At 41.6% G+C, this 26,291-nt stretch overlaps 1 protein-coding gene across 6 annotated transcripts in view; it reads right to left on the bottom strand.

Annotated features, from left to right (window-relative positions):
* The window catches only part of NSD2 (nuclear receptor binding SET domain protein 2), a 150,871-nt gene that overhangs the window by 61,174 nt on the left and 63,406 nt on the right, over positions 1-26,291 (bottom strand). For all 6 annotated transcript variants that reach the window (XM_027773583.1, XM_014589500.2, XM_014589499.2 and 3 more), the window contains 2 exons: positions 16,298-16,464; positions 13,908-14,390 (listed from right to left, as the gene is read on the bottom strand). In XM_027773583.1, coding sequence (XP_027629384.1) covers positions 13,908-14,390; positions 16,298-16,464 — 650 coding nt within the window. The remainder of the gene's footprint in view (positions 1-13,907; positions 14,391-16,297; positions 16,465-26,291) is intronic.

Raw genomic sequence — 26,291 nt, 5'->3', positions numbered from 1 at the left:
CCCTATAGCGAAAACCTCTCAAAAAAAAAAAACAAAAAAAAAAACACTATGAGATACTACCTAACCCCTGTCAGAATGGCAAAGATTAAAAATACAAAAAGTGATAAGTGTTGGCAGGGTTGTGGTAAAAGGGGAACTATCTTACACAGTTGGTGGGAATGTAAATTGGTTCAATCGTTGTGGAAAACAATATGGAAGTTCCTCAGAAATCTATAAATAGAACTACCATTTGATCCAGCAATCCCACTTCTGGGTATCTACCCAAGGGACGGGAGAACACTCCTTCAGAAAAGCGCATGCACATCAATGTTTATTGCAGTATTATTCACAAGTGCTAAGACATGGAAGCAACCCAAATGTCCACGAACAGATGAATGGATTGAAAAGTGTGGCATATATACTCTGTGGAATACTATTCAGCCATAAAAAAAAAAAACACTAAAACTCTGGCATCTGATAGAAAGTGGCTGAATATGGAAGATTTATTGCTGAGTGAAGCAAGCCAGGTTATGAAAGAAAGATATTCTATGTATCCACTTACTATGTACCAACTATATACACTATATGATAGAGATTGAAATACTGGAAGGCATAAAAGCAGTGAAAATAGTTATGGTCGCTGAAGACAGTGAGGATCGGGGGAAGGGGAGAGAAGAGTATAGAGAACAATAGCATGAGAACAAATAGAGAGGCATGACATTTGTGGGACACAGAAATGGTTTATTACCTGTTAATGATAACATGTACAGTATTCTCTACTGGACTGGTCTGAGAAGTATTTCATATTAGGCAAATTCTCTTTACAAGCCAAATGATGTATAGTGATTGAATGTTTAAAAAATAATAAAGAGAATAAGAAATAATAATAATTATAATCTGAAAAAAAAAAGAAAAGCTATTTGAGATGATTTGGATAGTAATGTCTTTGTCTTGACTGATATGTGTGGTAATTATGCTGGAAAAAGAAATGCTATACACTATAAAGATATATGTGATTAACTGTAACATTAAAAAAAAAGCCATTGATATACAGCAGGGTGAGTCAACATGGTAGCCAAACCTAACTCACCACCTAGTTCTATAAGGCCCACAATTTCAAGTAATTTATATTATTAAATGGTAGAAAATGACCCAGAAGATTATTTCACGATACACAAAAATTATAGAAAATTCAAATATCAGTGTCCATAAACAAAGTTTTACTGGAACTCAGTCACATGCATTGAATTCCATCCTGTGTATGGATGTTTTCTTGTTAAGACTACAGAGCTAAGGAGTTGACACACAGACCTCACTGCATGTAGGACCTTTCTTGAACCATTTACTAGCTGATTTAGAGCACTAACCAGCATGCTCTAGAATCATATCTGGGTTCAAATGTGTCACTTCACTTGGTGATTTGGGCAAGTGAAGATACCGTCTCTGCTCTGTCTGTGAAATGAGAGCAGTAACACTTCACCTGGCAGTAATAAGTAATCAGTGGGTTAGTGTTGGCTGCTTATCATTACCACCTGAGTCTCCCACCCACCCACTCAACACAGGTAACCTCTGCCCCAAATCCAGACTCCTACTCACAAGACAGTCACCCCAGATGGCTTTTTAGAGCCTCCCATGTGCCCCAGTATCTGCCTTCCTGCTGTCTAGACAAATCATATGCTTGCTCCCCGCCTGTCCTTTGCCCTATAGCACTCATGCTGGACAGACACCACCACCACCACCTGTTCACCTGCCTCTCCAGATGACCAGCCTGAGTGCCTATGAACTTCCACCATAAGGGCACCCTCTGCAGTTCAAAGTGTGGCTCTGATCTCTGCTTTCTACTGCAGCTCCCCTCAGAGTCCCCATTCCTACCTGGCCCTTGCCTGGGCATTCCCAGTTCCACATCCACCTGCTCCTGTCACTTAATTTGGGGCACCCTCTCCTCTTTTCCCAGCAGGGCTGGGTCCTGCCTACCTCACCCTGCTGCATGAGCTTACCCATTCCCAACTCTTCAAGCACCAAAAATCTCAGATCTTCATCCAACAAAGATTTCTGCGATCACTTCAAACAGCATACTCCTTTGTGGGTCTGCTGCCCTCTCTATCCTACTTCTGTCCCTAGCGCCCTATCACACACATTCTAACTCCAATTTCCCCATTTAGATTAAATCATAACACTATCAGAGCTGCTTCATCAAACAAGATTCCCAAATTCCCCCCTTGAGGTCACCCTTCTTCTTGGACTAAATCCCCTGCTAAGCTGGCTAGCTCTGCTTTTAAACATTCTTCTTTTGCCCACCTCCATCCAGTCCTCCTTAATTTCTGTTGGAAATTTCAGTAGCCAGTCTCCCAGCTCTTTTTTTTAAATTACTTATTAAATTTTATTTATTCATTCATTCATTTATTTTTAATTTGACAGAGGGAGACACAGAGACGGAGCGAAAAAGAGGGGAAGTAAGAAAGCAAGCCACCAGGACCAGGACCTGAACTGTGGCCAGCCATGTGGGAGTGTCCAGCACCTTAATCACCATGCCACCTGCTGGTCCCACAGTCTCCCAGTTCTTGATCCTCCTGACACTCCCAATTAAAAAGGTCTTCTACACTCAAAGAGAATACAGCTCTGCCCACTCAAAAAGTAAAATCTCTGTGACTGTCCCTGACACTCCCAATTAAAAAGGTCTTCTTCTACACTCAAAGAGAATACAGCTCTGCCCACTCAAAAAGTAAAATCTCTGTGACTGTCTCTTATCTAACAGCTCTACACTCAAATTACACAGCAGCCAGTCCTAAGCAGACTGCGGATGCAGCAGGGTCCACCTCAGATGCCTCCACAGGATACACTCTCCCTGAAACATTCTTCTCCTCTCCCAGGATGATTTACACACAGCCTTTTAAACTGCAGATGCTACTTTTGTTCCTTCATTCATTCAGCCAGTATTGATGGAGTACTCTGTACCTCACATAGGAGACAAAGAAAACGCCAACAGCAGCCACCATCTCTGCACTTCAAAAAAGAATGCTGCATACTCATCCTGAACCCCACTTCCTGATTTGCATGCCCCACTACTGAACAGTGCTGGCCTCTGTGACCAATATCACAGTATAAAAAGGGTAGTACATGACCTCCAAATCTAGGGCATAAAAGATATCCACTTTGGGACCAGCAATTAGCATAATGGCTATTTCACTGAACTCCCATGTAGTCGACCGCGGTTCATGTCCCGGACCCAGTGGCTTAAAACTCACACCAGGCGCGTGTGCATGCGTGCCCAAGGTCCCGAGAGGAGAATGGAGGAGAAGGGATTGCGGCGTGGCCATCCCCCCGGGGGGTGATTTCTCACTTTCTGTCTCTCTGTCTCTCTCTGTCTGTCTGGTGCGTGCATGCACCCTATAGCAAAAAGAAAAAAAAAAAAGAGAGAGAGAGAGAGAGAAAAGATATCCACTTTGCCCTCTCTTGGATCCCCTTCTCTGGGAGAAGCCAGCCCTTGTGTGATGAGGACTTTCCAGCAGCCCTACAGAGAACATTACATGGTGAGGAACTGAGGCCTATCAGCAACACAAGTGAGGTATCTTATCTTAGAAGCAAAGCCTCTGATCCCAGTCAAGTCTTTAGAAGATGGCAGCCCAGCTGACATCTTAATTGCAACCCATGAGACTGAGACAAAACCACCCAGCTAAGCTGCTCCCAACTCCGTGACCTACAGAATTTGAGAAATACTAAATGCATAATGTTGTTTCAAGCCACTGTTCTGTTTGCTTTTATGAAACACCAAAGGGGATTTTTTTTTTTTTTTAATTTTTGCTATAAGGTGCTTTCTGTAGACCAACAGAGACTGAGGAAAAGTGCGAAAGCGACCCCTGGAAAGATGGCCATACCACAACCCCTTCTCCATTTTCCTCTTGGGATTGTGGGCCCATGTACACACGCACCTAGTGTGATTTTCTCTCTCTTTTTTTTCTTCCAGTTTCTGCTTTCCTGAATGATTTTAAAGCTGCCAGGTCCAGGATTCAAACTATGCAGTTGGCCATGTGAAATTCAGCTGCCTTGAGCTCCACATCATCTGCTAGGCCCCCAAAAGAGAATTTTTTTCCCTCTTGACAGGATATTGTCATTCCAATCCTCTGCCTCAGCCTATCAGTTAGCTAAGAATACAATTGTGTGCCACCATGCCCAGCCTGCCTAGGTTGGTCAGGAATCTAAACCAGAATCTTCCATACGGCCCCAGCCTTGCACAATGCTGCCCAATCACTTGTACCACTAAGGCTGGGGCGAGCCTCTCCTTTTGAAGTAACTTGCTATACAACAATAGCAAATTAAAACAAAGGTATATACAAAGAACGAGACAAAGAATTGGTTCAACTCTAATGGATCTGTACAAAGTAAGATCAGAGAAGGTAGAAAAGACTTTAAAAATTATAAACTCGAAAAAAAATAAAACAAACTATAAACTCAGGACCAGCTCACTGGCAGTGGTAATGCAATGTTCAATCCATATGATGATTATGGGTTCAGATGCCCAGATGACCTGTGTACACAAGGCATGTGTGCCGGGAACCAGCAGTTAGCATAATGGCTATGTCACTGGACTCCCACGTAGTCGACCGCAGTTCACGTCCCGGACCCAGTGGCTTAAAACTCACGCCGGGCACGTGTGCATGTGTGCCCAAGATCCCGAGAGGAGAATGGAGGAGAAGGGATTGCGGCATGACCATCCCCCCTGGGGGGTGATTTCTCGCTTTGTCTCTATGTCTCTCTCTCTCTGTCTGGGGAGTGCACGCGCCCTGTAGCGAAAATCTCTCCAAAGAAAAAAAAGAAAAAAAGAAAACCTTTCAAAAAAAAAAAAAAAAAAAGGCATGTGTGCCCATGATCCTGGCTGATGGGGAGGTGGTGTGTTGGGTCAGGGCAGGGTGAGAATCATACTATGAGACCCTGTTGAGGGTGCTTGTCACTCACTCAAGAAACAGGTAAACTTGAAAAAAAAAGGGGGGGGGGGAACTCAGACTAAAAAAAGTCTTCTAATGAAATTGCTACCAGGACCAGCAGATGGCATAATAGTTATATTGGTGGAATCCCACATAGTCGATGATGGTTCGAGTCCTGGACCCAGCAGCTTAAAACTTACGCCAGGTGCATGTGGGTGTGTGCCCAAAATCCCAAGAGGAAAAGAGGAGAAGGAACTGTGGTGTGGCTAGCCCCCCTGGGGGGTGATTTCTTGCTTTCTGTCTCTCTGTCTCTCCAGCAAGCACAAATGGCCTGTAGCAAAAATCTCTCTTAAAAAAAAAAAAAAGAAAGAAAGAAAGAAAAAAATTGCTACCAACACCAGAGCCTTTGGTAAACTCTGACTTTCCTTTATTTCACTGAGGGAACTCCCCTGACTGCTCTAGGCTGCTAGACATGCCACCAAAATTTAGGTATGCACACTGACTGGGGTGCTCCCTATCCCCTGATTAGGTTCTCTCCCCCGCTCGCACCATAGCAGTACCAATCCATACAGGCAGCATCTTCTAGAATACTCCTCATCTTTCTATCTTCCAGAAATAACACAAAATACATTCACTCAATGTACATCCAAGCTAAACCTGACAAAGACTGACAAGGAAACACTGTTAGCAAAGTGGCAGTTGGAGATCTGAAGATCCATTTCAAGAAGTATTGTACTTTTCTTTGTTAGCAAGAAGTTGGAAACTGACCTCCAAAGAGTTAACCTGTGACAATAAAATGTCCTTTATAGCTACATTCTTCCATCTAGTGACCTTAGAAAAAGGAAGCCCAGGAAACAGAAGGGAGGGTCCAGTCAACTCTATCCCTCAAGAGATGGTCATTGATTAACTGACAACCAAACAAAAGAATCCTTAGATGCACCACTCTCCAAAAAGTACATTTCCCCCAAAAGAAAAATACTACCTAGGAAATACCCAGATTACACTAGAGGGTGGAATCAGGGAAAAGCTTCAATTTTAGTCTATAATTAATTAATCATATGAGCACAAATATATTTGTAACAGGGTAATAAAACAGTTGGAAGAACATCCTAGCAGTCAGACCTATATAAACTCTGGTAATTAAGGGAACCAGATACCACATGGTCAACCACACAGTTCAGATCTCAGTCCCATGGCTTGAAAAACCCCTAGGCACATATGCATGGCTGCCCTAAATCCTGAAGAGGATGGAGATGAGGGGATAGTGGCATGACCAAGCACCACTAGGGATGCTTTTTCCCTCTCTCTCCACTGAGTACACATACCCTCTGGCAAAACAAATAAATAACATGCTAGTAGTTTCTGACAATACATGATTACTCAAAAACAACTAGTACTTAAACCCGCTAGGAGGGAAGGGAGGCTCCCATGGGCCCCACATACCAGCTTTGAGTAATGTGTTTGACAGGAAGAACTGAATTCTAACTGTGCATGTTCTGTTTGGTTTTGCACTACTTTTAGAATGTTGTCAATCCAGGCTTTTGTTTGTTTAGCACATTTCTCAGTACTAGAGGGGCTGTCTGAGATCAATTCAGGTTCCAAAAAGTGAAAAGGGTGCTCTCTCCATAGTGGTTTGAATTCTCAGATACCCACTTTGCTTTCCTAATTTTAAACTAGTAGAGAGCATGGAGAAACAACTTCAGAACACAAGGGAGTATGGCTAGATGAGCAGATCCCTCTGGCATAGCATTTCCCTGCTTCCAGAACCTAAAGCCATTGGTGCCTCACCAATTATGCTGCAGCCTAACTGGCAATGTCTAATCAGAGCTTACCATCACACCTTCCCCACAGTATGCTCTACATGTGACTACACATGGTTGAGTGCTTTTATACTGTTTCAAACTTGATGGTGATGATAGCTCCCCCACTAGGTGTTAACACCTCCCTGAGTATCCTCTTCCTTACACTTTTTGAATGAACATGGGTAGACAGGTAAAAGTAAATAGTGAGTATATTGCACTTTTCAAACTTTCTATTAAATCATAGAATTGGCATATCTTTCAGCAGCTTACTTTCTTCAACTTAATACAGAAAGATAACGTTAACTGATGCATACAGTTGTTGTGAGAATGTACCACAGTCTGTCACTATTTAATAACTTTTTCACAATTGGTGCCTCCTTGGATGCGAAAACAAAATTACTCTAGGATAAATATGTAGGAGTGAAACTGTAAGACAGAAAGAATGTCTTAAGTTTCACTAGATACTGACAATTTTCTCTCCGAAACAAATATAATAAGTGATCTTCCACCAGCATCACGTGAGGGTTCCCATCATAGCTAATCTTCTCAACTCCCGAGGTTTTCCGAGTATTGTGTCTGCTAACCTGAGCACTGCCTCACCATGACTGCCACGTCAGTTCCCTGGTTATTAGTGAGGTGAGCAGCATCTCTTCATATACTTCGGGCCCTCCAGACTCTTTTGTAAATTGCCATTTTCATATCCTTTCCTTTCTTCGTTTGAGATTATTTAGGCTCTGTACACATAGCTTATTCTTTCACTGTATTTATGGTGGCCTTGGCACATAAATCATCCCTTCCGGCCAGTAGGTGGCATGGTAATTAAGGCTCTGGATTCCACACGGCTGATTCCACTCCACCTGGCATTGAAAAGCACAGTGGAGGGACCAGTAGATGGCATAATGGTTACGTCACTAGACTCCCACAGAGTTGACTGCAGTTCAAGTCCAGACCTGGCGACTTTAAACTCACACCGCCACCTGTATGTGCGTGCCCAAAATCCTGAGAGGAGACTGGAAGAGAAGGGACTGCGGCATGGCCAATGCCCCTGGGGGGTGAATTCTCACATTCTGTCTCTCTCTGTCTCTGGCAAGTGCACCCACCCAATAGCAAAAATCTCTTAAAAATAAAACATACTGGGCATGTGTGGTGTGTGTATTTGCCCAAAATCCTGACAGAAGAATTGAAGGGAAGGGACTGAAGTGTGGCCATCCCCCCTGGGGTGGGGGGCGATTTCTGACTTTCTCTCTCTCTCTCTCTCTCTCTCTCCTATGAGCACACATGCCCTATGGCAAAAATCTAAAAAGAAAAAATAAATTCTTCCCTCTTCCAGGGTGATGAAGTTCTTCTCCCATGTTCTCTGAGTTCCTAAATCACCAGTGGTCCCAGCACCACATACTGAGCAGTCACCTCACCCAAATTCTCATCCATTGCCACACACTCAATAGCCTGTTGTTGGGCTGTTTTAAACAGTGTCACTCCCGTGTGTGTCTCCAGCATGCCACTGTTTTGAGTAACAGAACTTCCTATCTAATAGGGTTGAGTTTCTCTTCAAATGTGGCTCTGTCAGCATCCACTTACGTAGTGCAAAGAAATTCCTGTTGAGAGTATGATTAGAATTATATTGAATTTGTGGGACCAGCAGGTCATGTGATGGTTAAGGTGCTGGACTCCCACATAGTCAATGATGGTTCAAATCCCAGGCCTGGCGGCTTGCTTTCTCACTCTCCCTTTCTTTCTTGGCCTCTCTGTCTCTCTCTGGTCAAACTGAATAATAATAAATAAAATTAAATAAATAATTCTTAAAAATAAAAAAAAGAATTATACTGAATTTGGGGCCAGCCAGTGGCATGGTGGCTAAGGCAGCTGGATCCCACATGGCCAACTGCACATTTTGAATCCTGAACCTAGAGACTTGAAAAATATGCTGGGTATGTGTGTTTGCACATATGCATGCCCCAAATCCCAAAAAGAGAATGAGGAAGGGATTGAGACAAGGGCATAACCCCTGGAGGCTGCTTTCTCACTTGCCAGCCCCCACTGTTTCTTTCTAGTGAGCACACATGCTCCATAGCAAATAATAAAGGGAAATAAAGGGATTATACTGAATTCATAGATTGTAGGGAGAACTGACAATTTCAGAATACTCAATCTTCCTATATATGAATCTATCTCCATTTAAGTCTGCTAAAGCACTGAGTTATTTTTCCCCAAAGTTACATGCATATTTTATAATATTTACTCTATGGTACCTTACATTTTTGTTTCAGCAGTATCTTTTAAGTTTACTTATTTATTTCATAAAGGCATTGGGAAAGAAAGAGAGGGAAGAGGAAAAAAAGGCACTCTTGTTAGGGTCTCAACCACACTGCAATCCTCTTCCCAGGCTCCTAGCCAGTCAGGATCATGGGTTCACATGGGTACACCTGATGTGTTCAGGTCAGCCTGGCATCTGAATTCAGGCCTCCCATGTGGCTCCAGTTCCATACAGCAGTGCTTTATCAACTGAGTCACCATGGCTAGGCAGACAGTACCTTTTTTTAAAGAGGTTTTTGCTATAGGGCACGTGCACTCGCCAGAAAGACAGAGAGACAGACAGACAGAAAGCGAGAGATCACATCCCACGGGGGATGGCCGTGCCACAATCCCTTCTCCTCCATTCTCTTCTCGGGATCTTGGGCATACACGCACATGCGCCCAGCATGAGTTTAAGCCACCAGGTCCGGGACTCGAACTGCAGTCAACTACATGGGCGCTCAGTGACACAGCCATTACGCTAACTGCTGGTCCCAACAGCACCTTTTTTTAAACTTTTTTTTTAAGTTTATTTATTTAATTTCCTCTATGAAACAGAAAAGAGAGGGGTACAGAGACAGTGACAGCAACAGTACCCTAACAGGACCCCTGATGCTATAATTCATCTCCAGCCTAAGCCAGTCCTGTATCATGGGCACACACATGCCTGGTGTACTCAGGAAGGTCCCCGGGCACAAATCCACAACCCTCCTATGCAGGTCGGCTTCACAGAGCATCATATTTTACCAATGCCCCACCTTCCAGTTCCCAGTATCTTTTCTAATATTACATTTTATCTTTGTTGATGCACTTGCATATGAATCATATATCCACCAACCCTGGCAAACTTTTATTAATTCCAAAGATTTTCTGTACAGTCTTAAATTTTCTATATAGACCTTTGCAAACAATAGCTTTATTTCTTCCTTTACACTATGGCTTATTTCCTTTTCTTATCGTAATAGTACTGACTAGCATTTTTAGTATGTTTCAAAAGTGGTAAAGGAAGACATTTGATCTTGATCATGACTTTAAAGAGAATGCTTCTAAAGCTTCTTCAATAAGTAAGATCTTTGGTGAAATTTCTTGACAACTATCCTTCAATGGATTAAGGTAGTTCCCTCCTACTCCTGGCTTACTTTGTATCAAAGAGAAGTAAGTTTGGGGGCCAATAAGTGGCATATTGGTTAAAGTACTGGATTCCCACATGACCAACCATGGTTCAAGTCCTGGACCTGAAGGCTTGAAAATCATGCCGGTGCATGTTCAGGCATGCCCAAAATCCCAGGAGAAGAACAGATAAGAAGGGACTGATTGCAGCATGGCTATCCCCACTGGGGGGTGATTTCTTACTTTCTCTCTGTCTCTCTCCAGTGGGCACATGCCTTATGGCACAAACATTGAGGAAAAAAAAAAAAAAGGAACCAGCAGGTGGTATGGTGGTTAAGGCACTGGGATCCTGCATGGCTGACCATGGTTTGATTCCCAGACCTGGCAGGTTGCTTTCTCACTCTCTCCCCAATCCTGCCATCACTCTCTCTGGTGAGCACATGTGCCCTATGAAAAATTTAAATAACAATAATAAATATGGGGCCAACAGTTGGTGTGGCAGGTTAAGGCACTGGTCTCCCACATAGCCAACTGCAGTTCAAGTCCCAGACTGGTGGCTTGCTTTCTCTCTCTCTTTCTTTCTCTGGCCAAATCAAAGAATAATAACAATAAATACAATTAAATAAACAATTCTTTAAAATTGATAATTTTTAAAATAATTATTTTCTTTAACATTATTTATTATTTTTTGAGAGGTTTTTTGTTTTGTTTTGTTTTTTGTTTTTGCTATAGGATGCGTGCACTCACCAGAAAGACAGAGACAAAGAGACAGAAAGTGAGAAATCACCCCCCAGGGGCATGGCCACGCTGCAATCCCTTCTCCTCTCGGGATCTTGAGCATGCATGCACATGTGCCCGGCGTGAGTTTAAGCCACCAGGTCCGGGACTCGAACCGTGGTTGAGTACATGGGAGTTCAGCAACATAGCCATTATGTCAACAGCTGGTCTCCAACATTATTTATTTATTTTAATTTGCCCAGAGATGGACAGAGTGAGTGAGTGAGTGAGTGAGAGAGAGTGAAAGAGAGAGAGAAAAAATGAGAAAGCAAGTCACCAGGTGCAGGACTTGAACCATGGCTGGCCATGTGGGAGTTCAGCATCCTAACTGCCATGCCACCTGCTAGCCCTAATAATAATAAATAATAATAAAAATGGAAAGCAATAAGTTTTTGGGCCAGCCTCACAGGGCAGTGACCAGGTACTAGGTAGAGGAAAATCCATGACCAGGGTTTGAGTCTTGGCAGCCAATGGCTTGGAAAAAAACAAAAACCACATTGGGTATGTGCATGTGTGCCCAGGATCCTGACGAGATGAAGAAGTGGAAGAAAAAGGGTTGCAGTATGACCTCTTCCTGTAGGAGGTGCAAAATCTCTTTCTCTTGTATACCTTTTGGCATTTAAAAAAAAAAAGTGGGGACCAGCAGGTGGCATGGTGGTTAAGGCACTAGACACTCCCACATGACTGATCAGTTTGAGTCCCGGACCTGGTGGCTTGTGTTCTCACATCCCCTCTTTCTCTCTCTTTCTCTGTGTTTTTCTCTGTCAAATTAAAAGTAAATGAATGAATAAATAAAATTTAATAAATAATATTTTTGTTTGGAGAGGTATTTCACTATAGGGCACGTGTGCTTGCCAGACAGACAGAGAGAGACATAGAGACAGAAAGCGAGAAATCACCCCCCAGAGGGGATGGCCATGCTGCAATCCCCTCTCCTCCATTCTCCTCTTGGGATCTTGGGCACACACGCACACGCGCCTGGTGTGAGTTTTAAGCCACCAGGTCCAGGACGCGAACCGTGGTCGACTACGTGGGAGTCCAGCAACATAGCCATTACGCTAACTGCTGGTTCCCAATAATTATTTTTTTAAAGGCAATTTTTTATTTTTAATTTCCCAGAGGGCACATGCACTGACCTGAGAGAGTGAGAGAGAAAGAAAATACCCCCCATAAGGGATGGTCACACCACAATCCCTTCCTTTCCATTTCTCCCAACATTCGAGATTTGGGGCAAGCACATGCATGCACCCTATGTTTATTTTTTATTTTTTTGCCATAGGATGTGTGCACTCACCAGATGGAGAGGGAGGGAGAGAGAGAAAGAGAGAGAGAGAGAAGAAAAGTGAGAAATCACCACTCCCATGGGGAATGGCTATGGTAATCCCTCTTTCTCCATTCTCTTCTCGAGATTTTGGGGATGCATGCACATGCACTCAGTTTATCAGGCCACTGGTTCCAGGACTCAAATCTGCAGAGTTGGCTATGTGGAATCCTGCTACCTTAACCACCATGCCACCCAGCAATCAATTTTTTATCAATTGCATTTCTGCTACATAGTGAAACCACATTCATAGATTTTCTAACACCAAACCACCCTTGCAGTCCTGAGAAAAGCCATACCATTTATTTTTGAAGGCACCACTCAAACACCTTTTTCTAGAAGACTTCAGCTCCGATGTAGGGACAAGAAATCTCATATCCTATGTGTTTCTTTGAACATTCATAGTCATTTACCTCACAGCCCCATACTATGTCAGGTAGCCACTACAAAATAGGTGCTAGCTAAATATTCATGGAAAATAGACACTATTTCTTTTTGCTACTTTTAATCATCATGTGGATTTAGACTCCAGAATGGAACATTTCCAGGAAAATAAAATTAAAAATGAATACTATTAACAAAAATGGTTTTAAGTTTTACACTATAATCCACTCACTTCAAGTAACAGTTAACCAAAAAGAGGAAGCTTAATGCCTTTAGATCTTTACAATGAATTGAATCTGTGAATCTATGTACTTACAGAGCATACGTTTTATGAATATGATGAAGAAAAAAATGTTTTTTAATTTGCCAGGGGCCATGTGCACTTGCTGGAGAGAGTGAAAGTGAGATAGCATACATGCCATACAGTTCATTCTACTCCATTTCTCACTTTTCTTAGGATTTTGGACATGCATGCACATGTACCTGGTGTTTCTAAAAGTTGCCTGGTTTGGGATTCAAACCACAGAGTCAGCCATGTGGGATCCAGCTGCCTTAACCACCACACCAGGGGCTGGCTCAATTAAGAAAATTATTTAAATGTTTTAGTCGCTGATGCATTACTGTCTTTTTAAGAGTCACAGAAATAAATCCTCAACATACTTCATGCTAGTGGGTTTTATAAGGTTTTTGTTTGTTGTGTGTGTTTTTGTTTATCTGTTTGTTTTTGCTAGAGTGCTCACCAGAGAAAAAGAAAACATCTCAAATAGGAAATGGTCATTCTGCAGTCCCCACTCCATTTCTCCAACCTGTCAGGATTTGGGTCATGCACACACACATGCCCAGAATGTATACACATATGCCAGAATGCTTCTCAAGCAACTGGGTCTAGGATTCACACCATGTAGTTGGCCACATGGAATCCAGCTGCCCTAACCACTAGGTCACAGGGCCAGCCCTGTTTTATAAATGAGCATGATTCTATCTGGAATCTTCAAAACAGCCTGAGAAAATGCTAGCCAGTGCTAGATGTTAAGGATAAGCTCAAGCTTTTAGCAAAAGACAGCCCAATGAAACCCATTTATCCCTATTCCTATTGTCTACTTATCCTCACTAGGAGGAACATTTCACTGACCTAGAGTGCACAGGCTAGTATTTTTGCCCTCAAGGGTCAAAATGTCTGATCCTTAACAATATTAGATTAAAAATCTATTCAAGGTTCATAGAGTCTGCAGAAACAGAGGATTCTGTGCTAAAGAACATTCTAATTCAAAAGCTCACTAGCACAAAACATGACTACTTAGAACCCATGAGAGCACTGACCTCATCCCTGTGCTTTTGACAGAAGACCAAAAACTGGGATGCTGCATCTCCCTTTCTGCTTCGTGGAGTGGAAGCTGTGGCCTTCTTCCTCCCAGAAAGAGACCCTACTCCTTTTCTGGTATCAACCTCTGCTGTCTTGTGAGGAATACCCTTCACTGTGCCAGGGTCACTCTCCTGGTACTCAGCAAAGCTAGACAGTTTGGCTCTCCGTCTTCTCTTCATGGGAATGCCATCTTCTCTGACAGACTTGAGATTTTCAGCAGCTTCTTCACTGACTCCTAAGGATTCTGTCATTTCTCCGGAGGGCTCCACAGCAAGACCTGCCTCCTGAGCTACATGAGGGTTGAGATGAAGCTGGTCCCCCATATAGATAAAGGTGAACTTGGCTTTCCGCTCCTCCACTGACATGCTTGCAGCTTCTTCTGCTTGAATGATGCCCATTTCCCACTGGGCCCTCAATTTCCCTGAAATAGGTTTCAACAGCTGAAAAAAAATATATAAAAGTTTTAACTTTCATTACACAAACATAAAAGTTAACTCATTTTAAAGGATACTTTTATATTTCTGATAAATTTAGAAATCAAAACTATAAAAGCCAATTAAATTACAAGGTTTTTGAATTTATCCCAACATATTAACTCTACTAATTTTTAAACAGAAAATCAAGGGGCTGGCGGCTGACAGGTGACATGGTGTTAAGGGTGCTGGACTCCCACATGGCCGACCATGGTTTGAGTCCCAGACCTAGTGGCTTCCTTTCTCTCTTTCTCAAGCTCTCTCTCTGTCTCTCAAATTAAATAATAATAATAATAATAATTTTAAAAGTTAAATAAAAATAATAATTTTTAAAAATCAAGAGACTGGTCCATTATCCAAAGGTTAAGGTGAGTCAGATCCTATATCTGACCATGGTTTGAAACCCAGCCCTGGGAGTTTTAAAAACACACCAGACACATGTGCGCACATGCCCAAAATTCCAACAGGACGGAGAAATGGAGCAGAAATTATTACAGCATAACCATGTCCCACTGGGGGACACTTTCTCCCTCTCCATCTCTGTTCTCTCTCTGGTAAGTGCATGTACCCTCTAACAAATAAAGATAATAAAAAATAAATTAAATAATGAAATCAATTGTAATCACATTAACTGATGCAATCTATATAAAAGGCCTTCCAAAAGTTCATAGAAAATATGTATTATGGAAAATACTATGCGTGGATTTAAAAACATTTTTCAACTAAAATAAATTCCTAACTTTCAATACTCTATAAACTTTTAAAAGTTTCCATAAATATATATATATATATACATATATACATGTATATATATACACATACACACACACACATCTCCATATATATGTGTATGTCTCCATTTATGTATGTCTCCATATATACATGTAAAGGAAAACAGAAATCATAAAAAGTTATTTCTGGAGACCAGCAAATGGTGTAGCAGATATGTCACTCAACTCCCACATAGCCAACTGAGGTTCAAGTCCCAGAGCTGGTTGGCTTCAAAATCACACCAGGCGAGTGTGCATACATGCCTAAGAGAATGCAGGAGAAGGGATTGTGGCATAGCCATACCCCCCCAGGGGGGTATTTCTCACTTTCCCTCTCACTGTCTGTCTCTCTCCCTGGCAAACATATGTGCCCTAAGGCAAAAAAAAATTTTTTTTTAATTGTGTGTGTGTATACACACACACACACATACACACACACATATATATATAATTTCTGAGAGTCACCAAATGACTAAAAAAGAAAAATAAGTCATATCTTAAAGAAACATCATATTTGGGGTCAGAAGGTGATGCTAGTGGTTAAGGCACTGGACTCCTACATGGCTGACTGCTGTTCAAGTCCCAGATCTGTTGACTAATTGTGTGTGTGTGTACACACACACACACATACACACACACATATATATATAATTTCTGAGAGTCACCAAATGACTAAAAAAGAAAAATAAGTCATATCTTAAAGAAACATCATATTTGGGGTCAGAAGGTGATGCTAGTGGTTAAGGCACTGGACTCCTACATGGCTGACTGCTGTTCAAGTCCCAGATCTGTTGACTTGAACCTCATGCCAGGCACGTGTGCATGTGTGCCCAAGATCTCAAAGAGGAGAGGGATTGTGGCATGGCCATCCCCCCTGGCCATTGCTCAAAAGAGACTTTTTGTCTCTCTCCATTTTTCCAATGACCACATGCGCCATATAGCAAAAGTCTCTCTCTTAAAAAAAGAAAAAGAAACATCATATTTATAGCACAATGCACTTGGGTAAGAGTAAACAATGGTAGACATAAGAACAAGATAAATAATAGCTCAAGGAATAAATATTAAATTTTTGGTTTAAATGTATACTGAAGGACCATTTATCACCTTAATTTTCTCAGCTTTCGTAGGTGCCTGCTTGGCACTCTCCTGGCATAATTTTTCAAACTGTCCTTCTCCTTCAAAAGCTACAAGGCTCTTCTCAAATATCCAAGCTCTTTCTGGGGCATCACCAAAGAACTGTACATGATACTGGCGTGCGCTCTTTTTCTGACCTAGTTTTTAAAATAAAACGTTACAATATAAAAGTTAGAATTTGAAACAAAATTAGGCAAATCTATTACTACTTTGCAGCTGTTTTTTACTTGGTGCTGTCTGAGCCTGTTAAAATGAACAATAAGATGAACGCTACCCTTCTTATCCTCACCATGCTTCATGTGAAAGAAGGAAACTCATTTGCAAGAAGCACAAATTTCAAAATTGAGGAGAAAGGAAGCCAGCTAAATACTTTTATTTCCCTTCTCTCAAAATTATCTTAAAAAGATACCAAATAAATAAGAAAGGACCTACATCAGCAAGAGAGACACCTAAAGAGGCAGAGAACTAGAGTGGCACTGAAAAGGGCAGCAGACTGGTATCAGAAGGCCAAAATCTAACCCTACAACCTACTAACTGGCAGCTTCCCCTCACAGAGCCCAGGGGATAAGACTACCAACAGCCTATAAGGAACTGTTTTTTAAGTTTACTTTATTTTTCTCCCATGAAAGCAGCTGAAAAGTCAGCTCTCTGTGCCAAGAAAGGGTATGGAATAGGATCTCCACTGGTGGTATCATCAGTGTTTGTCCTTACATGCAGCAACACTGACCACAGGAACTTAAAAGGTACTTCCTAGAGAATGAAGAATCCTAGGAAAAACTCCATGGAGTATTTTGAAAATTCCCCCAACTAAGCAGCCAATGGCTTGTCAGACCCTCTAGACCTCCCCACAGACTGCAGACAGCTCTGAGTGCTAAGCTTTTTTAACACAGGCCCAGCACCAAAAACCCCCCAGTCTCAGGGAAGCTTTCAGCACAAATGTGTTCAAAATACAAAAGAGTGAACAGCCTCTGCCGGGTCAAAGATAAGAGCAAGAAGGAGACACCAACAGAGAAAAATCTTAGTTTGCTATGAAAACTAAAACACGAGAAAACAGTTATTAGAAATTTTAATATACAGGGTACCAGCAGGTGGCATGGTGGTTAAGGCGCTGGACACTCCCACATGGCCAACCACGGTTCAAGTCCCGGACCTAGTGGCTTACCCTCCCTCCCTCCCTCCCTCTCTGTGTGTGTGTGTGTGTGTGTTTCTCTCTGGTCAAATAAAAAAAAATGTGAATGAATAAATTAAAAATTAAATAATTATTTTTTTTTTAAAATTTTAATATACAATTATGAAGGCCGGCAGGGAATTTTAATATACAATTATGAAATTAAAATTAAACAAGAAAAATTGAGGGATCAGCCGTTAGCGTAATGGCTATGTCGCTGGACTCCCATGTAGTCAACCACAGTTCAAGTCCTAGACCCAGTGGCTTAAACTCACGCCAGGAGCATGTGCGTGCATGCCCAAGATCCCGAGAGGAAAAGGGAAGAGAAGGGATTGCAGCGTGGCCATCCCCCCTGGGGGGTGATGTCTCACTTTCTGTCTCTCTTTCTGGCTAGTGCACGTGCCCTATAGTAAAAACCTCTTTAAAAAAAAAAAAAAAAAAAGAAATCTCCCTGGTTCATCTATCTACTATTTGAACTGAACCCTAACCTTTTTCCTGGCTTTAAGTTTGTTTTTTTTTTTCTCTAAAGAATTATTTTATTTAACTTTATTTATTTATTTTAATTTGACCAGAGAGGGAGAAAGTGAGAGGCCAATTGGTTGGCCATGTGGGAGTCTGGCACCTTTAACCACCACACCACTTGCCAGCCCCTGGCTTTAAGTTCTAAGCAAATTTCTATTAACTTTTTTTTATTTTGATTTATTAAAACTAAAACTTTTTTAAATAAAAAATGCATTAAAAATCCCTACTAATACCTATTTAATGACTGCGGTAAGCTATATAGCCCCAGCAAAGTGCTACTTTATAGTATGCTTTGAAGTATTTACTGACTGAGGTTTATGCCTAAAGTCAGACATGAGCTCATAAATATGTATATATCAGCTATGTTTGCAATGGAAAGTCTTTAAATTAATTAAGATCTTTAACGAATCAATAAAATGTGGGGGGAAAAGGCATGGAAAACAATTGGATGTACCAGAAACAGTGTGGGAGAAGGGGGGAATTGGCAGAAGGTGAGAAGAAGGGAATCAAGGAGGGGACAGGAGCAAATTATATAAGAAATAATAAATAGAAAGTTATTTGTTAATGATAATTATATGGTTATATCCTTTTTTTAATGTGTCATGACTTTCTTTTTTAAAAATAATCATTTATTAAATTTTATTTATTCATTTATTTATTTTTAATTTGACAGAGAGAGAGAGAGAGGAAGTGAGATAGCAAGCCACCAGGTCTGGGACTCAAACCATGGTCAGCCATGTGGGAGTGTCCAGCGCCTTAACCACCATGCCATCTGCTGGTCCCCTATGGTTATATCCATATATTGACTGAGCCAATATATAATGTATACTGGATGGAAATCTCATTTTGTACACTGTATTGATGTACAGTGAATGACTGTACGTAAATAAATAAATAAAATTTAAAAAAGGAAATCTACCTGGGACAAGCAGATGGCATAATGGTTACATTGCTGGACTCCCACAGTCAACTGCAGTTCAAGTCCTGGACCTGGCAATTTAAACCTCACACCAGGCACATGTACGTGCATACCCAAAATCCCAAGAGTAGAATGGAGAAGGGTCTGCAGTGTGGCCATTCCACCCCCCACCGCCAGGGGGTGATTGCTCATTTTCTGTCTCTCTGTTCCTGTCTCTCAGGTGAGCACATGCAACCTATAGTGAAAAAATCTCTCAATTAAAAAAGAAAATAAAAGGAAAGAAAAGGAAAGGAAAGTCCCAGAAAGGGCCAGCCAGTGGTGTGGTAGTTAAGGTGGCTAGATCTCACATGGCTCACTGTGGAGTTTGAGTACCCAAAATCCAGAGAATGGAGAACGGACTGCAGCATGGTCATCCCCCCCTGCAGTCGCTTTTTCACTTTCTCTCTCTGTCTCTCTCCAGCACATATGCACCCTATAGCAAAAAAAAAAAAAAAAAGATTAAGATGAAAAATATCTATTCACATAAGAAACCTATAGGATCAATACAGGAGGTCTGATACCAAAATAGCAGGCTTTCTGGAGAGAGTAACAGAGAAACAAAAGAATTAACACAAAAATATATCTCAAAACTAAAAAGTGCCCTAACTGCCTCACTCAACACCCACAGCTAGGCACATATGTGTAAAATTCGAGCTTTTGTGGGTAGGAGAGAGATTAGCATTTGTGTTTATAAAACAATAGAAGAATGTCAAGGTTCTTCAAAAATGGCCCAAAACTCTGGATGCTAGAAGAAAATGGAATAATACCTTCAAAATTCTAAGGACTTAGGGCTAGGAGATGGTGTAGTGGTTATGTTGCTGGACTGCCACATGGCCAACCACGATTTGAGTCCCAGACCTGGAGGCTTGAATATCACACCAGGCACATGTATATATGCGTGTGCCCAAGATCCCGGGAGACGAATGGAAAAGGAATTGAGACATGGCCAACCCCGCTGAGGAGTGATTTCTCACTTTGCCTGTCACAGTCTCTGTTGCTCTCTGGTGAGTACATGAGTCCTAAGGCAAAAATCTCACAAAAGGGACCAGCAGTAAGCTGTGTCGCTGGACTCCTATATAGTCAACTGTGTTTAGAGTCCCGGACCTGGTGGCTTAAACTCAAGCTGGGCAAGTGTGGCGTGTATGCCCAAGATCCCAAGAGAAGAATGGAAGAGAAGGAATTGCAGCATGGCCATCCTCCCGGGGGGGTGGGGGTGGTTCTCGCTTTCTGTCTCTCTGTCTCTCTCTGTCTTTCTGGCAAATGCATGCGCCCTATACAAAAACCCCTCCAGGAAAAAAAAAAAAAAAGAAAAAATCTCACACACAAAAAAGAGAGAGAGGTAGAGAGTCCTACATCTGGAAGCAAAAGGAAAATAACTACCATCATGAAAACACACAAAAATATAAAACTCAATGGGAGACAAGATACCCAAATAAGGAGAAAGAAATCAAACCTTATCACTATGAAAAGTCCCCAAACCACAAAGAAAAACGAAAGGAAAAAAGAAACAAAGGATACATAAAACAATTAACAAAATAAAAGAAGTAAATCCTCACCAATCTGTAATAATTCTAAACGTAAACAGATTAAATTCTCCAGTTAAAAAACACAGACTGGCTGGGTCAGCAGGTAGCATGGAGGTTAAGGTGACTGGATCCACATAGCTGACTATGTGGTTTGAGTCCCAGACCCAGAAACTTGAAAATCACACAGGGCACAAATGCGTGAGTGCCCCAAATCCCAAGAGGTGAATGAAGAAAGGACTATAGAATGGACACACCCCCTCTCAGGATTGTGGGGGTGATTTCTGACTTACCCTCTCTCCTTGTCTCTCTCCAGTAAGCAGACATAACCAATGGCAAAATTATAAGAAGACAAAAAAAAAAAAAAAAAAAGAAAGAAAGAAAAGAGAGAGAGTGGCTAAATGAATTTTTTTTAAAAGAGGGGGAAGTAGATACCAGCAGATGGAATAATGGTTACAATATTGGACGCCCACTTAGTCGACCGCAGCACAAGTCCCAGAACCCGTTGCTTAAACTCATATCAGGTGTGTGTACATGAGTGCCTAAAATCCCAAGAGGAGAATAGAGAACAAGGGGCTGCAACATGGCTATTCCCCCAGGGGGTGATTTCTCACTTTATGTTTCTCTGTCTCTGTCTCTCCAGCAAGTACATGTGTCCTATAGCAAAAAAAAAAAAAAAAAAAATCTCTTTAAAAAAAAGGAGGGGGTGGCGCTAAGAGACACCAGACACGATGGTTAAGGTACTGGATTTCCACATGCCTGATCTCAATTCAAGTCCAGGATATGGTGGCTTGAAAATCACACGGGTGCCCGAAATCCCAAGAGAAGGGATTGTGGTGTGGGCATCCTCCCAAGGGTAGAGCAATGGTTTCTCACTTTCCTTCTCTCTGTTTCTTTCCAGAGAACATATGCACCATAAGGCCAAAACTAAAAAAAATTAAAAATTAAAAAAAAAAAATTAAAATAAGGCTAACCAGATGGTGTGGTGGTTAAGAGGCTGGACCCCATATGGCCAAGTGGGCAGTTCAAAACTCGAACCCAGAGTCTTGAAAAACATGCTAGACACATGTGCATACATGCCCCAAATCCTAAGAGTAGAGAACGGGCTGAGACATGGTCAAGGCCCCGGGGAATGCTTTCTCACTTTTTCTCCTTTCTGTCTCTTTCTGGTGAGTACACATACCCTACAGCAAATTTAGTAAAGAAGAACTGGGGACAGCTGTTCTGGCTGGATCCTACATGAAAGACATGTCAGACGCATATGCATAGGTGCCTAAAATCCTAAAAAGAAGAAATGAAGGAAAAGGATGGTGGTGTGACCATCCCCCATAGGGACTGTATTTGCATTTTCTTTTCTCTGTCTCTCTAAGCAAGCACAAGCACCTTCTATCCAAATTAAAAAAGAAAAAAAAAAAAAAAAAAAGACCCAGGCCAGTCAGTGGCATAGTGGCTAAAGCAGTTAGATCCCACATGGCTGCCTAAATCCTGAAAAAAATAAATGGAGAAGGGATTGTGACTTGTGGCATGACCAGTGCCTATTGGGAATGCTTTCTGGAGCCTACCCCCATCTCCTCACCCATGTCCCTCAGCAGATGTGTGTGCCCTCTGGCAAATTGAAAGAAAAAAAAAAAAGACCCATCTATTAATATATGCTGCCTATAAGAAACTCACTTTATCTATAAAGACATATATAGACGAAAGGGAAAGATATTCTATGCAAAAGGAAACCAAAAGCAAGCAGTAGGAAGCATACTTAATAGAACAGACTTTAATTAAAAACTGTAAAAAGAGACATAAAGTTATCATAAAATGATTATTAAAGGATCAACTCAGAAAAAGGTACAAATACCCATATTCACCTAACACTGGAGTATTGAACTATGTAAAGAAAATACTGTCCAACACAAAAGGAGAAATAGAGTACAATATTTGGAGACTTCAATACCTCACTCTCAGCATTAAACTGATCATTTAGAAAAGCAGCAATGAAACATCAGATTTCACCAGCAGTATAGAACAAATGGACCTAACAGAATTTACAGAATATTTCATCCAACAGCTGCAGAATACATATTCTTTTCTTTAGCATATGGAACATTCTCCAAGCAAGACTATATGTTAGGACACAAAACAACAAATTTTAAAAATCAAAATCAGGGATAGCAGATGGTGTAATGGTTACATCGCTGGACTCCCACACAGTTGACCAAGGTTTGAGTACCAGATCCAGTGGTTTGAGACTCATGCTGGGCACACGTACATGTGTCACCAAAATTCTGAGAGGAAAAAGGAAAAGAGGGGATTGCAGTGTGGCCATGCCCCCTGGGGGTGGTTTCTCGCTGTCTATCTTTTTGTCTCTCTGGTGAATGCACCTGCTCTGTAGCAAAAGTCTCTCTAAACAAAATGTCAAAATCGGGAACCAGCAGTTAGCGTAATGGCTATGTCATTGGACTCCCACGCAGTCGACCGCGGTTCACGTCCCGGAACCGGTGGCTTAAAACTCACGCCAGGCGCGTGTGCGTGTGTGCCCAAGATCCCGAGAGGAGAATGGAGGAGAAGGAATTGCAGCATGACCATCCCCTCTGGGGGGTGATTTCTCACTTTCTGTCTCTCTGACTCTCTCTGTCTGTCTGGCGAGCGCACGCGCCCTATAACAAAAAAAATCTCTCCAAAAAAAATTTTAAAAAAATAAATAAATAAAAAATGTCAAAATCACATCTACTATCCCTTCTGACCACAGAGAATCAGACTAGAAATCTACACAATAGGAACTTCAGGAACTGTACAAATACATGGAAATTAAATGTGCTTATGAATGACTAATGGTCAACGAAGAAACTAAATTTAAAATGTCTTGAAATAAGTCAGCTGGTGGTACGGTAGCTGAAGTGATTGGATCCTACACAGTCAACCACATGGTTCTAGTTCTGGATCCCATGGAAGGGATGCTTACTTTCCCCTCCTTTTCTCTCTCTCTCTCTCTCTCTCTCTCTCTCTCTCTCTCTCTCCAGTAAGCACACATGCCCAGTGGCAAATTAAAAAAAAAAAATTAATGTTTTGAAACAAATGAAAACAGAAACACAACATACCAAAACCTGTAGGATAAAGCAAAAGCAGTTCCAAGAGGGAAGTTTATAGCAATAAATGCATACATCAAAATATATAGGGCCAGCTCCATAGCCTGGTGGTTAAGGCACCTGGATCATATATGGATGACCATGCAGTCCAAGTCCCAGATCCAGCAGCTTAAGAAACACACAGGGTCCGTGTACATGAATACCCAAAATTCTGAAAGAAAGGAGAGATAGAAAGGGGACTGTGGCCTAACCATTACCCATAGAAGATGCTTTTACCTCTCCCTTTCTCTAGAGGGTGAGCATATGTGGCCTCTAGCAAAAAAAAAAAAAAAAAAAAGATTTCAAATAAACAATGATATATCTCAAGGAACTAGAAAAGCAGTAACAGGGAGCAATCAATGGTGTGGTGGTTAAGACTGCACAATTCAAGCCCCAGACCTGACAGCTTGCAGAACATACCAGGTATGTGTGCATGTGTGCCCAAAAGCCCAAGAGGAGAATGGAAATGGAAAAGGGATTTTAGTGTGGCCATACCCCTTGGGGAATCATTTCTCACTTTCCTTTTCTCTCTCTATGGCAAACACATACACTCCATAGCCAAAAATATTTAAACACACATGAACAAACCCAACTCAAAATTAGTAGAAGAAATAATAAAAGATTAAAGCAAAAATAAGGCCAAGGTTCAGTTTAGGTGACAGAGACCACAACATACTATTAGGTTGTCAGAAAAATCATGACATGTTTTACATAGAAAAAATACATCATGACTTTCCCGACAATTTAATAAATAGTAGATGGCTGTGCTAAAAGCAACTGTGGAGAAATGAGGCACATGTGCACAATAAAATATTATTCACCAATTAAAAAGAATAAAATCAGGACCAACAGATGGTGTAGCAAGTACTCCTACATGGCTATCCAAGTGGATGGACTCCTACATGGCCAACCGCAGTATGAGTCCCGGACCCATGGTTTGAAAATCATGCTGGGTGTGTGTGCGTGCATGTGCAAGATCCCAGGAGAATGGAGAAGGGATTGTGGCATGGCCACTTTCCCCTGGAGGGTGATTTCTCACTTTCCCTCTCACTGTGTCTGTCCCCCCATCCAACCCTCCTCCCGCAAGCATATACACCCTAAGGCAAAAATCTCTAAGGGAAAAAATAACAAAATCCTGTTATTTTCTGCAATATAGATGAGTATGGAGAACATTAAGTGAAATAAGCTAGGCACAGTATCTCTCATATAAGAAAACACTTGATCTTGTGGAAGCAGAGAAGTAGTTTCTAGAAGCCAGAAAAGGGAGTGAGGATAGAGAGAGTTTGGTTAATGGATACAAAATAACTGCTAGATATAAGGAATACTTTTCTAAAGTTATGTTTGAGGTAATAGATATAACACATTGTATGCATTTATTGAAATATCATACTGAGGGGAACAGCAAATGGCACCCAAAATCCTGAGAGGAGAATGGAGGAGAAGGGACTGTGGTATGGACATCCCCCTTGGGGGTGATTTCTTGCTTTCTGTCTCTTTCAGTGTGGCCATCCCTCCCAAGGAAGTCATTTCTCACTTTCCCTTTCTCTCTCTGGCAAGTGCACATGCCCTGTAGCAAAAATATCTCTAAAAAAAAAAAAAAAGGAAGGAAGGAAGGAAGGAAAAAAGAAGGAAGGAAGGAAGGAAGGAAGGAAGGAAGGAAAAAGAATGGAAGGAAGGAAAGAAGGAAGAGGAAAAAAATCACATTGGGGTAGCCAGTGGTGTGGATTAAGGTGGCTGGATCCCACATAGCCAACTGCACAGTTCAAGTCCTGGACCTAGTATCTTAGAACACACACTAGGTGCATGGGTGTGCATACCCAAAATCCTGAGAAGAGATTAGAGAAGAGATTGCAGCATTGCCATCTCCTCTGAGGGTGAGTTCTACCTACCCTGTCTCTCTCTGGTGAGTGCACATGCCCTACAGCAAAAAAAAGGAAATAAATAAAACAAAAACTATCAAGCTGTACCCTATAAATAATACCATTGTTATTAGTCAATTCAATAACAATGAAAAAGAAATAGAAGAAAATGTTGTAAGAGATTATATAAAAACATTTCTGGGGAGGGGAAGGAAACCAGGGGATAATTTTTCAGTACTAATCTTTCAATACAATTTGACTTGTTTGTAAGTATACAAATGTCTTCAATCTGGAAATACTCAAGATTCATTGAAGAATATGTCAAGAGGGGGCCAGCAGATGAGATGGCTTAGTGGTTATGTTGTTGGACTCCCACGTGGCCAACTGCAGTTCGAGCCTCAGATCGAGTGGCTTCAAACTCACACCAGGCGCATGTGCGTGCATGCCCAAGATCCCAGGAAGAGAATGGAGGCGAAGGGATTATGGCCTGGCCATTGCTTCTGGGGGGTGATTTCTCACTTTCCTTCTCACTGTCTCTCTCTCCCTGGCAAGCATACCTGCAAAAAACTCTAAAAAAAAATGTTAAAAGAAAATAGGATTTGTGATATCTTTCATTAAGATAATATTCTGAAAGAACTTTTCTTAGAAATAAAAACCAGGGCCAGTAATAGTGGTGCAGCGGTAATGCAATGTTTTCTGATACTAGACCCACCTGGGAAGCTCCCAAGTTCACATCCCAGAATCTTTCTGTGCATGCTGAGTGTGCACTGATATGTCCATGATACAGGCTGACTCGAGCTTAAAGTGGATCACAACAT

The sequence above is a fragment of the Tupaia chinensis genome, unplaced genomic scaffold (genome assembly GCF_000334495.1).
Source record: "Tupaia chinensis unplaced genomic scaffold, TupChi_1.0 Scaffold000360_1, whole genome shotgun sequence".
Lineage (NCBI taxonomy): Eukaryota > Metazoa > Chordata > Mammalia > Scandentia > Tupaiidae > Tupaia > Tupaia belangeri.
This window is presented reverse-complemented; position numbering and strand designations above follow the sequence as displayed.